The 13,229-nt window shown below is 38.7% G+C and overlaps 1 protein-coding gene across 5 annotated transcripts in view; it reads left to right on the top strand.

The window, feature by feature from the left end:
* The window catches only part of CDKAL1 (CDK5 regulatory subunit associated protein 1 like 1), a 379,245-nt gene that overhangs the window by 949 nt on the left and 365,067 nt on the right, over positions 1–13,229 (top strand). For 4 of the 5 annotated variants that reach the window (XM_053936121.1, XM_053936155.1, XM_053936129.1 and 1 more), the window contains exons 2-4: positions 763–800; positions 2,390–2,556; positions 5,467–5,579. In XM_053936121.1, coding sequence (XP_053792096.1) covers positions 2,390–2,556; positions 5,467–5,579 — 280 coding nt within the window. In that variant the 5' untranslated portion in view covers positions 763–800. Of the gene's footprint in view, positions 1–762; positions 801–2,104; positions 2,122–2,389; positions 2,557–5,466; positions 5,580–13,229 lie in introns of those variants that run through there. The other variant, XM_053936146.1, reaches the window with a different exon arrangement.

Raw genomic sequence — 13,229 nt, 5'->3', positions numbered from 1 at the left:
CACCTGGGTGGAAGTTCTCTGTTGGTACGTGTGAGGAGATTGAGCGGGGGTGACCAAACCAGACTGGCACAAGGGACGTTTTGTGTGTGACAAGATGTTAAAACAACTCTAGTTTTTTATTTGCTTACTAATATTTTTTTAAGAAAAATGTAGAGTTCTGTAGGTGCAGCTGGGCTGTATGAGAAGTATACATTAACTTCTAATTTTGTTACTGCTTCTTATTTCAGTCCATCTACCAGAATAGCTTCAGGAATTTGTCTTTATTTTTTTTTATCATATGAAGGAGATCTCATGCATGCATATGGAACTAGTGCAGATATCAAGTAATCTGTTTTAAAATAACTTCACAGTGTTTTAATTTAAAAAAAATTGTGAATGACTTGAACTAAAATTTACTGTTACTCTTTCTCCCTTCTTTCATTCAAAATTTTAAACTGATTGAAGACAGAATCTTGAGGAAGTCTGAGATAACTTAAATACGTCTGATTTTGACAAAAAAAAAGACTATAGAAGAAGGACAAAAAGAACAGTGCCCTTGCTCAGGAGACAGGGAAAACGTGGGAACTCTTCCACCTTGACAGCCAGCCAGTGTGTGTACCCAGTCCACATGAGGTCAAACTGAGCAAGGAATGTATTTCTGCAAAGGGAGGATGAGTGCTTGTTGGGCAATAACATAAATTTATGGCTTTCTGTCTGCTAGTTCTGCTTGTTCATGCCATGTCTTTTTTCCTTTTCCTCCTCCTTACCCCCCCCACCCCCCAGGTTTACTGTCCAAAAGGATTTAGACTTTTCTTAAAAAGGTAGGAATTTTAATTTGGCTGTGTTCTTTCTTCCATGGGTTACTGAAATAAGTTAAACTTACTTGTTTTTCCAGCTGCTCCATTATATTGGATATTTTTCTGCAAGAGAGAAAAAATGACAAATTTAAACTTTTTATTCCCTTCCACATATTGATTTGATAACTTTATTTGTACATATTCTCAGTGGTATAAGTTAGTGTAAGAGATGTCACCTTTCCCTCATTTTCTTTATTGCTAGACTTTTCACAAATGTTTATTTTTGTTTTTTTGCTGCATTACTGTATAGATCCTATTTTGGTTTTTTTTTTCCTAGAAGAATGCTAATTGCCTAAGTAACTTGGGCAGATGCATCCTCTTTGTGACATCATTCTGTTCCTTTTTCAGTTAAATGCAGATATGTGATGGTTCAGCTTACATGACGCTTTATTTTGAAGTATATTTTGCAAGATGGACTGAAGTACACATGCTGGGAAACTTTAACTTCTTATGTACTTCAATAATTCATTTGCAACATCTGGAAGTGTTTTTATGCCAGCAGCAAATCTTTGGTTACTGAAGTATAAGTTTAAAGACATTAAAGCCGTGATTTTTTGTTCTTCATTGCAGTTAGGAAAGTGTTGTATTTTCCCTCTAAACTGTGAAATACCCTTGTATGATTTCCTTAGTAGGTTGTTGGTTTATGTAAAACACCTGAGTTTCCAATGGTACTTCACACTTTATTCTAATTAGGAATTAGAGCACAGTGTGGTGTGTAATTAATGCAGTAACTCTTTTTATGGACTTTTCTAGAAAACTGCTTTTTTTGATTCCTGAAAACTGATCTGGATTTTCACATCTGCTGGGAGATACATATGCATATATATTTAGTTTCTTGTGGAAAATATAATTGGTTATTAGCAAACTTTTAATATATTGTTCTAGCCAGATTATAGTATATATTTTTTTGTTATTTAGGTATAGTTGTTTAACGTTCTGTACCTGACAACATAAATTTTTATTTTACTGTCCCAGTGAATGAACTAATTCAGATGAAAGGCCTGTGGTATCAGGAATTCTAGGAATAGTTTGGTTTGTTTTCAAAAGGACTGTGAAAACATAGTTGGATAGTGTCCACACACAAATAAGAGAGCCAGAATGGCCCCTGGAGCAGTCTCTTGGGTTCTGTGTCTTTTGTTTTTCTTCTGTGATGTGAGTGGAAGTACATCCATCATATGACATGAGCTCACTATTTCATTATGATGCTGACATGACTAAAAATACCTGTATCTTGAATGTGTCGTGTCAGAGGAGATGAAGGGGTTTGGAGTTAGGAGATGACAAGGTAAAGATGATTTATAAACAAGCCCTTAAGAATCTGTATGGTTTGTGACTTTCTCCCTGCCTGCGTTTGAGGTATCGGGGGAAGAGGAAATGTCTCTGGTAGTGGATTGTTTTTATGTGCTCAGTATCCCTCATAAGTGTGATACATTGCACATATGCTTAGAGATATATCTGACTTTTCTTTATGAGAAATGTGCAGTAGATACGAGGCCTTGGTTTTTTATTCAAATGCCTTCCTAATACAAATCTTCTCCCAACACTTCTTGAAGATGCCTGCTGCCTGTGAGTCAGCGCTTGAGGATATCGAAGACATTGTGTCAGCAGAAGATTTGAAGCCACACGATCGGCAGTTTGTGAGAAGGAATGTTTTTCCCAAAGTGCGAAAACGCAACTCCCAGAAAAACATTCAGACAGATGATGAGCCCCCAAGTGACAGGTAAAGTCTTATATTGACCCTGTGTTGGTGCTTTTCTTGTATCTTGTATGTGCTTGTCAGATTTTAAAAATAAAGTGGAAGTTTGTGTTACATCTTAATGTAAAATCTGTGTACAAGATAAAAATGGGTGAAATAGTCTGTATAGAATGTAGAGAGAATAAATAATAAATCCTAAGCAAGTTCCTTTTCCTAGACAGATTTTCTGTAGAAATCAGTTATCGCTGAGATGTTGATGAATGGAATAATCAGTCTGGAAAAATGTTTTCTGTTATGCTTTTATGTGTAAAGGATTTCTGAAAAAGTGTCTGTTTAATCTTACTTACCTAAATACAATCTGAGCTCTTCAAAATGCAGTTCTGGAGTAGCCTTTTGATTTCTGAAATGAATAATAGGAACAAAATCCTGAGAGGTGCAAAAGGGTTGGGGTTGGAAGGTCCTCTTTTCCAAACCTACTGCTTGAGCACTGCCACAAAGAACCAGTTGGCAGGACTCTGACTAGGTAGATTTTTTTCCATCAAAGAGATGGAGATTCTGCAGTCTCCCTGAGTAACCTGTGCCAGTTCTTGGTCATTCTTAGAATGAAAAAGGTGTTTCCTGATGCTTAGAGGGGACCTCCCATGTTTCATTTGTGCCTGTTGCCTCTGGTGCTGTCACTGGATACCACTGAAAAAAAAGGAGGCTCTGCCTTCTTTGCACTCTCCCTTCAGGTATTTATATACTTTGATGAGATCATCCTGAGCCTTCTCCAGGCAGAACAGTTCCCAGCACTCTGAGCAGTTTCTGTTATGAGGCATGTTCCAGTCCCTTCATGATCTTCATGGCCCTTTGTTGGACTGTCTCCAGTACATCTCTGTCTCTGTTGTGGGTGCATCCTGTCAGGGCCCAGGGACTTGTGTATGCTCAGTGTGCTGAACCAACACACTGACCCAGTCTCCTTTCATGAAGGGTACATCATCCTTGCTTCAGTCTTTAAGCCTGTTTTCTGCATCCTGGGATTTGCAAAGGCTGTACTTCTTGTGTGTACATCCTGCAAGCGACATGGTAAAATTTCTTTTGAACTTGCTGTTTTATTTCAGTGGAAATAGTATGCAGTAAGCATGAAATATGTCTTGGCATTTTTCCTACTTGTGATTTTCCATAAGAACATTCTGCTGCAGTGGAATTGATTAGAGTATAGGTCAACTCAGTTATTGATTATAGTTTCTACTGCAGGTCTGAGATCTGGGTTTTTTTGGTTGTTGTTGTTTGTTTTTTTTTTTTTTTTCAAACATTAGTTTCAGGTTGGTGGATAAAATTTCCCTAGATGAGAAAAATGAAAATAAATTGTGTATGGAAATTTAATTTCCTCTGGAGAAATAAAATTTTGGGTTTTCACTGGTGTTCAAAAGAAATTTTATTAGCATAACAATGCATTTTTATCTGCATGCCCCTAAAAGTGCATTGGCCCCAGTCTGGCAGGAATGTATGGGCAGCTGAGCTGGTGCTCTGTAGATACTTCACACAAGTAGTTCATGCCCCAAAGCGTTCAGGTACTAGATATTCTCTAGCAGGCTGTGTTTTAGTGTTTTGTACCCAAGAAAGCACATGAACATGTGTTGTTTAGACAGCAGGAAGTCTAAATACCCTGTGTTTGCAGTTAATGATCATTAATGTTCCATCAACAAATTTCTATTTTTAGTTAGGGGAAGTGTCTGTTAAAAAAGAACTGTGGAGGGGGAGGGGGAAAAAAAAAAGCTGTAGGCAGGGCACAGTGTTGTGTTCCAGGATGTGTGGTATTCTTGTACTGGCATCTTTAGCTCATTGGCAGTTATCCCAGGAATTTCAATGAGAGCTTCTTACAGAACTTTTTGTTGCTTTTTGGAGCCTTGTATGTGCTAGCTCCACACTGCATGTCTGCCATGCTGCTTCTGTAACCCGGAAAGGTTGGGATGGGAGCTTTCCGCTGTTTGTGTGGCTGGTGGCCATCAAGTTAGTTTATAGAGCTGGCTTGTGTGGAGGGAGCTACAGTCAGTGCATGCTGTAATAGCAAAAGGTTGCAATTTGTTGGCTGGTGGCCTAATTTCAGTGGTGTCACTTGAAGGTTACTTGTTACATGATACAATAATTTTGAGAACTTTGGGGAATTTTAAGTTTGTTTTTTTTTTTTTTTACAATGTTTACGTGTTTTATTGGGGTTTTTGTTGTTGCTTTAACATAACTGCAATGTCCTGGTTCTGTTATTATCCTATAGCTCCTGCACCTTCTCCATGCTGAAACTCTTTTCTATCTCTTTTCTTGCTAGTTGTGGTGGATTGACTCTACCACAAGGGAGAGAACTGGAAGAGTAAAAGTGAGAAAACTTGTGGGTTGAGATGAAGACAGATAAAGTGAAGGAAGGAGCGGGGAAAAGCCCCAAGTGATGCAAAAGCAGCCATTCACCACCTCCCACAAGCAGACTGGTACCCAACCAGTCTCAGAACAGTGGTTATTTTGGAAAGACCAAAGGCACAGCTTTTATTGCTGAACATGATGTCATCTGGAATGAATTATCCTGTTGGTCAGCTATTCTGCTCATGTTCCTCCCAACCTGTTGTCCATCTGCAGCCTGCTGGTGGTGGGATGGAGCACAGTGGGAAACAAGCAAACACTGTTCAGTGGCAGCTGAAACACCCGTGTTTTAACACTGTTCCAGTCACAAACACAAAACACAGCCCCATGGTGGTTTATGTTACTCTGCCCCAGCAAGGCCTAATACCCGCTACACTAAAATCACATAATTACTGTTTTTCCTCAGCTGTTTTGTAGTTGTTACTGTTTGCATTACTTATTTTATGTTTAAAGAATTACAGTTCATTCAGTCAGTTCAATGGACTTAAAGGGGAAGCCTGTTCATCATTTTACTTGCATTTCTCATTCGTTTTTACTTGACAGCATTATTCCTGGTGTTCAGAAAATCTGGATTCGTACATGGGGATGTTCTCACAATAATTCGGATGGTGAATACATGGCTGGACAGCTGGCTGCATATGGATACAAAATTACAGGTAACAGTATGAGTGAGCCCTGTAATTCAGTTTTTCTGGGTTGAATGTTCGGAGCTGTCAAACTGTGATCAAATGTTTTCAGTCTTAATTATGCTTTTAAAAATCCCCCTCTGATCCCTTTCTGATCTGAAGGTGAAGAGGTAAAGTGTTTTCTGGGCATTAAGCAGAATGATTACAGGATGAGTGCTTTCAGAATGGTCGGATTTTCTTGACAGGGCAGACATCAGATAGATGTAATTCGGTGCCTTTTTTGGACATTTCACTTGCTAAACTGAAAAGTTTTCATAAGAGTGGACAGGAAATATATTAATTCTTGGTTTTTAATTGTAATTGGTGGAACCCAAGGGGAAGTGGGAGAGAGGCAGTGTTTTCACTTGATGATATGTGTGTTTGCATTGGAGCAGGGGTGGTCTACTTCAGGTAAGTGATCTTTTGTTTCAGGAGGGATGATCAGTATGGTGGAGGCTGGAAACTATGAGGTACAATCCTGTATCATCCCAGGAGCTGAGAATGCTATTTCTCCTTCCCTTCCAAGTACTTTAAAGTCTCCCCATCATCTTGTTCTGCCTCCCCAAGCCTAAAAGTATCCTCAAACTTGTGGTTATGCTGACCACATTTCATCTTCTTAATGCAAAATATGCTGACAAAAAAGTTGAAAAGTTGGATTAATACCATGTTGCAATATACAAGTATTATCTGAATACTTTTGTATAGCTTTTGACTAGTCAAAATAGAAACTTAAGTTTTATTAATTAATTCAAGTTCAGGTGTGTCTTGCACCTAAACTTGTACACTGAAAGACTACAAAGTTGTCTGTCCTGACGTTTTTCTAAAAACAATCCTGATTTCACAGAATGGCCGTTTCTTTTCTTGAATGTGTCATGATACCATTAAACAGTTGCATCTCATTTTCCTGTATTGCTGTTGATCTTTCTTACATAGAAATAAGACACTAAATTATTAAAGTGCTGAACTACTTTAGGGAACCCAGTTGATTATTAAATTAGTAGGTATGGAGTAGGTATGCTCTTTCCACAGACGAATGGAGTGCTGATCCAAAACCCCTTATTTGTGGCAGCTGTTTGTATAAGATGGCAAATATGTTTTCATTATGGCTTTCTTAAATTTAATTATTCTTTACCTCTACCATTGTTCTAATGCATACTCCAGAAACTGCTTTTGGCTTGTCAAGATTCAGATGGCTGTTCTGTTCTTCTGGAATTTTTCTGAAAGAGATGTAGGGAAGATGGGAGTGCAGTGAAGGAAGGAACTATGTTATATTTTTGATACCTTATCTTTTTAGAAAATTAACTGTTTATAAGATTAGAATAGAAATAAGTCTACATCTAGAATCTGAAACTGAGAACTAAAAACCTAATAAAAGTTGCAGTTCCTGGGAGAGGAGTCCGAGAGTAATTTTGGTATTTGTACATGAAATTGACTGCTAGTTTCGAGTCATTATTAAATCTAAGTCTTGATTTAGTTTATGTTAATGTATGTACATACATTAAATGGAACAATCAAAAAAGCCTCGATGCTAGGTGATAAGCAGAAATTATGCAGTGTAGTTTCTTCTTTTTGAAATTAAGTAATTCTTGTCAGTCTATTCTTAAAAAGGCATGTTTGGCTTTTTCTATATTTAGTCATCTGGCAAGTTCAGATAGGATACCAAATAGGGATTTAATCTTTTTGTCCTGTACAGTGAAGCAGCTACTCAGTAATAGTAACTGTTGCTTAAATGATCCAAATGTCAAACATTTCTTGAAATTAATATTGTTTATGGTATGCAAAAAAATAATAAGAAAATATTTTATAAGAGCTATTTTGTAAATCAATCCTTGTGTTGCTAGAATTTTTAGTTTTACGCAGAAATGTTATAATCTTGGGGAAAATATAGAAATACTCACTAAGATGAAAGATTGTCTGTTGTCACAGTGTCTTGGACAGCTATTACTTAGAAGTGTTTGGATTAACTTATTTCCTACATGTTCCTAAGCTTTTGAGACAAATAAGATGCTGGAATAAAGTTCTGGCTTTAGAAAATAAGATGTGAGCTTTACTTACAGTTTTTGCTCCATTATGAGGGACTCAAGCACTGTTTCTAGTGTCTTCTGTCTAATTGCCAGATTGGAAAAAAACATAGAAGGAAGAAAAGCAGCATCAGACACATTCCTGTTGCTAACTGGAAGTTGTAACAATACAACCTGCCTTGCAAGTTGACTTATCTGAAACTGAACATGGATATAATGTCTTCCTTGCTTTTCATGTGTTTCAAAAATATTCTTTCTGTACAAGCACCCTTTGTTGCTTCCAGGAGTGTCTATATCCAAAGATGAAAACTGAGGGCTGTACTTCTCACAGCAAAGATTGCCTCTGTCTGGGGAGAGACCATAGTGTGAATCAGCAATATACAGATACAGCAGTAACAGCAATGGTGATTAAAAGTCAGGGACTGCATCAGCTTAAAAATAGGCAAGGGGAAACCAACAGAAGAGCTGAACCTATTTTTGTATCTGCTTTTACAGTGTGAAGGTGGGCAGCATTCTGAACAAATTGCATACCATCCTCTGGGAACACAAAGCTCCTTTATAAGCCTGAGCCACACAGAAATGTGTGGACCAGCTGCTATCAGTGTAGAGCTGTACCATGGGTAGTTGTTCATATTCTGAAAATGGTGTAGCTGATGGTTGCTTTACTGGTTCTAAAACTGGTTTTGGTTTCTTGGCAGCATGACTTACTGTGTAGTTTAGACATGCCTGCAGACCTGCTGGAGTGCTCCCTGTGAGATACGCCCTGGAGGAAGAAACTCTCATGGTACAGACTGCCTGTAATGCCTGCTGTGAAAAACAGGAAGTGGGCGAGCTGGGAGCTTTCAAATATTGTGAGCAAGATTTTTGTTTGGAAGGGACTTAAGTATGTTTGCCATGTAGCTCGTTTTCTCTCTGAAAAATGGAACTGCTCATGTGTAGTCAGACACAGAATGCTTTCACTTCTCAAGTGGGTAGTTCTATTCCCATATGTTGACATCTATATGTTTCTAGTTTTGTGGAATTAATGGGTTTTGGCCCAGCTTTGAATGCATTTTGGTGGATCAAGACATTAAGTATGCTTGTTATTTCGTACAGATTGTTTCTGGCTCAGGGCTGTTCAGGTACAAAGCATTCCCTCCTCAGCCACTGTAAAACATGCTGGAGTAGGAAAGGCATTGCTAATAACTTAGAAATATCAGAAAAATGAACACCAACTTTTTCTTTGATGAAGATGAAGCAAAAACTTATTAAACATTCAGTGAGTCTGAACCAGTCACAGTTTATCTGCACTACACTTTTGTGGATTTTAGAAATGAATGCTAGCACAGAAGATACTCGTCTAACATGGGATTCTGCAAACAAGAATTGTTTCTGCTAAGTCAGTGGGCTTGGCTTTGATGTAGCACTTAGAAACTGGGTTATGTTACAGACCTTTAGCTTTACTTGTGCGGTTTTAGACTAATCTGAAATTAGTTCAGGCATCCTATTCACTGTCTCAGAGATTTCTTCTGTAAGTGTGTTGGATGGAAAGTTGCTGTGTAGAGTTCACTCCATTTAGTTGGCAAGACTTGTACCAGTGAGACTTGCCAATTCTTACTGAATCTTACTGTTTATAGTCCAAGTTATATGTCTTACACCTCTGTAACTCCCTGTACAGAGAATTTATGTATTTCTCTAAAGCAAATATCAAATAATATTTTGCAATCCTGTTAAAGCAATTATCTGGGGTTTTTTGCCTCTTCTACTTGTTAATTTTCTAAACACTTGTCAGTTTTGCTTACCAGTGGCTATAACTGAGGTATGATTAAGATTCTCCATCTGCTTAAGGAACACATTTGTGTAGAAGAAAGAAGACAAGGAAGACAGTGATCTCCTTAAGACCTCATATTGAAAAGAAGACAGATGTAAAAGGAAAGAGTCTGCTGTTGAAAAGCAGATGAGGTGCTGCAATCTAAAATGGACTTCAGCGTTCAAAGGCATTGTCTTGTGTTCATTGTGTTGCATAAGCCATGCTTGTGTAGACTTTGGCCATCCCCATACAGGTGCAGCAAAGCATGCTGCAGCATGAATTTTATTAATCCAAGTGCAAAATAAAGATAATTACTAAGACTGTACAGGTATTGATTCCTGGGCTGTGAATCACTTCAGTATCTGGTCCTTTGTTTCAAGTGTTATCTTAAAAGTACTTTTGTACTACACAATAAAATTTTAATACTGATTTTGATTTATTTTATTGTTTTAAAGTAGAGATCTCTTTAATATGTTAAAATAAGCTCTCTGCAGCCTGCATAGTGGTTGATGAAGTATTTTGACTAAGATCTCTGCTGGTTTCCATTGTATGCTTTTAGTTGCTCAGAATCAGCAGTATCCACCCTGCTGATAATGCTCATCTGTTCCTTCCTAAGTATCATGTAAAATGGTAGTGACTACAGTGTAATTTTTGGGGTGAGCCATCCTCATTGTGATGTATGTTTAGTATTCTTTATGAAGCTAAAAGACAAATCTTTATTAGCTACTCATGAAGTGTCTTATAGTCAGAGAATTCAAGGTTAGTCCTTGTGTTTGGATTTGTACTTTTCAAATGGTTGTGAGTGCAGTTCCAATTTAGGAAAATAAGATAATTTACAATCCTTTCTCGAGGGGCAGGGTATGCATGGTGTGTGCTTATATACGCAAAATGCCCCACACTACTTTTCTGTTGATGAGAAGTGTTTCTGTTTTCTCTACAACACTGCAGTCATGAAACTGTCTCTGAAGCAGCTGAGTAATGGAGAAAAGTGAACAGAGATTTAAATTCTGGTATTTTGTACTCTCACTGAAGAATTTTCCCATTGTCTGTAACTTGTAGAGTCACAGGCCTGTATGATTTTTGCATTGCTTGATAACCTTACCAGCATACCTGTTCTGCCACAGATTTCTCTTTCAGATTCAAGCTGACTCCTATTTCTGGATGTAAAAGCTTTTGGATGTTGATACGGAGCGAGGCAGTAAAGTAACTTATTTCTGTACCTGATGTTGTGAGATAATTGCCTTACAGTTTCAGTGATGCATATTCCTGCTGTTAGAAGATTGGAGTTGCTGCTTTTCATGAGTTTGTTTTGTGTGCTGATTCTTGGTGCTCAGGTTTGAAATGTGTGTTCTGACATGCAGTTAGTATGGGAATACTTGAGATGTGGGTGTGAAGGTTTTCTTCTTTTTAACATCTGAAACTTTTATGGTGATATGGTTAGAAGGATGAAGAGAGAGGGTGACATGGGACATAGCGGGAAAGAAAACAGGTGAGACTCATGGGATGTAGCAGATGGAGTTGCACAACTGTAGATCAAGATTTCACCATTCTTTGGAAGGAATAGATATTCCCAGAGCATTCAGAGTGTCCTATAAGCCAGTGAGGGGGACAATGAGTCTGGTTATTGTTGGGATGGTTTCTTGCCGTGTAGAGTTCATACAGCATCATGCTGTGACTCATCTGCAGTACTGCATGTTCTCTAAGTCTCTGTAAACTAACGTATAATTGTGGTTTTGGCAACTGTGTATTACTGCTCCAGTGTTCCCTGTAAAACTTCCTAACCCGTGTGTGGCTAGACTTCTGTTACTTATCACTTGTGACTTGTGGCACAGCGCAAGATATATGACCTCTTTGCGGTGAGTTTTTCCTACCTTGGCTTCCTCAGGATCAACTTCTTATTCCTGTTGGGCAATTTTCTGTTAAGTGGGGAGTCCAGCTTTGAGGATGTTGTCTCTGTTACAGGATAGAACTCTTGAGTTCTCAGACTGGGTGATGTGTTCCCTGTTTATGGGGGAACTAGGTAAGAACTAGAATCTGTTTTCTTCTCATAATGGTATCACTGCCATTAGTGCTTGATGTGACAAGTGTGTACTGTCTTTCTTTATCCTCTTTAAAATTGTCTATTCATCTGTGAGTGGCTTGTTTGTTTTTGTTTTTTTCTTTCAGTGTTTTTATTTCACAATCATAGGACAGGCAACTGAAAGTTGGGAGCATGCTAAAGCACTTAATAAATCCGATGTTCATATTCTCTTCAGAGACGCTTGTAGAGAGCTCAGAGAGGCAAATTTAAGTTTGGTTAGGCTTAATGCTAGTGACAAAGCATTGGCTGCATGCTCTGGTGTTTGTGCACTGGAGTTTGTTATGGCAATGCTGAATTTCATGTAATCCAGAAGAATGAATTTGAAAAGGATTGAACCATGAAAGGTAAATTTCAACTCCTGGTAGCATTCTTCCTCCAATGTGGAATATGTCCCTATTGTAGATAGTTAAGCAATTAGCAAATGAAGCATAAATAGCAGTGATGAAGTGAGTTCAGCATAAACACCCAGATGATGAGCTTTACAGGGTGTTCTACAGAGACATTAGTTTCACATGTTCCACAGTTCTTCACGCTTAAGGAAAATTTATAGATTTATAAAAGCTAAAGGGAGGACAGACTATTTTTCTATAACCTGAAGAGATTTCTCTGAATATGTACTCTCAGAGGTAGGAGCAGAATTATATTTTGATCAGGAGCATTTGAGAAGGACATGCTTGTTACCCTGGAGGACTGGGAAATAGTGGTGGAGAGTTAATGTTCACTACAGGCTCTTGCTTCAGTTTGACTACAGTTCATTTGCTAGAAAGGATGAAGTTTAGCTGCCAGTGAGGACAGACTTCTCTGAACTTGCCATGGTTGCAGCTTTGCATCAAGATGCTTTTAATATATTTTGGGAATGCTTTTTTGTCAGTTGCAATGCGGATGCCTCTGTATGTGAATTGCTCTAAGTTACTCTGGGGAGCAAGGCAAGCCTGGCTGAGTTGCTTTCTAGCTTGTTGCTTATAAGAATTTTGAATGTAGTACAACTGAAAATGTTCTGTGTCTCCAAATACAGAATGTTAATTTGTGTTGTTCTCCCTCTCTTAGGCCTGAGGGCATACTAAGAGAAAAGACTGCTGTGTGATTATGGAGACACAGAAATTATGGCTGGAGACAGTAGAAATGCACTAGAACAGATAATATCTCAAATTGGTTTTGGTGCTTTTCCTCATTGATGGGAGCAAATAAAGATGGGGGAAAAAAGAGAGAGAGAAAAGGACTATCAGACTGGGTGTAATTTTTTTTTCCTTCTTCATGGCCGGCTTTGGTTACATTCATGTAAGCCTGGTCGGTGATCCTGTGGCTCTTAGGTGTTAAAACAGGTCCTGTCGATGAGTGAACAAGTAATGAAACATGTAGCAATTTTTTATCTCTCCATTCCCATCCCATCCCTGGAGTGTGTCTGCTGCTGTCTTAGCTCATCTGTGCTTTTGATTTATGCCTTTTTTTTTTAAATTAAATGATACAGCTCTGCGTCTCCCCAGGCCTGCTTGGCCGTATGAGTGAGTTTGGACACTACCTTTCTGGTTTCTTTCTAAAAGAATGTTTAGACAGTGGTCACGCACACGCACAATTGGGTTAAGGTAATGTATGAAATAGTTCAGGCTTTTTTCAGCTGGAGAAGGTTTGAAAGGTGAGGCGCGCTCTGCTGTGGGGCTGGGCCGGAGCCCTGGTGCCGTGCCGGGAGCAGCCGAGAGGGGGCAGCAGGAGCTAAGGAGTGCCGCGCTGCCGCCGGCCGGGAGCGCTCCGGA

The sequence above is a fragment of the Vidua chalybeata genome, chromosome 1, assembly GCF_026979565.1.
Source record: "Vidua chalybeata isolate OUT-0048 chromosome 1, bVidCha1 merged haplotype, whole genome shotgun sequence".
Lineage (NCBI taxonomy): Eukaryota > Metazoa > Chordata > Aves > Passeriformes > Viduidae > Vidua > Vidua chalybeata.
Note: the sequence above shows the minus strand (reverse complement) of the source record. Positions and strands in the feature narration are given on the sequence as shown.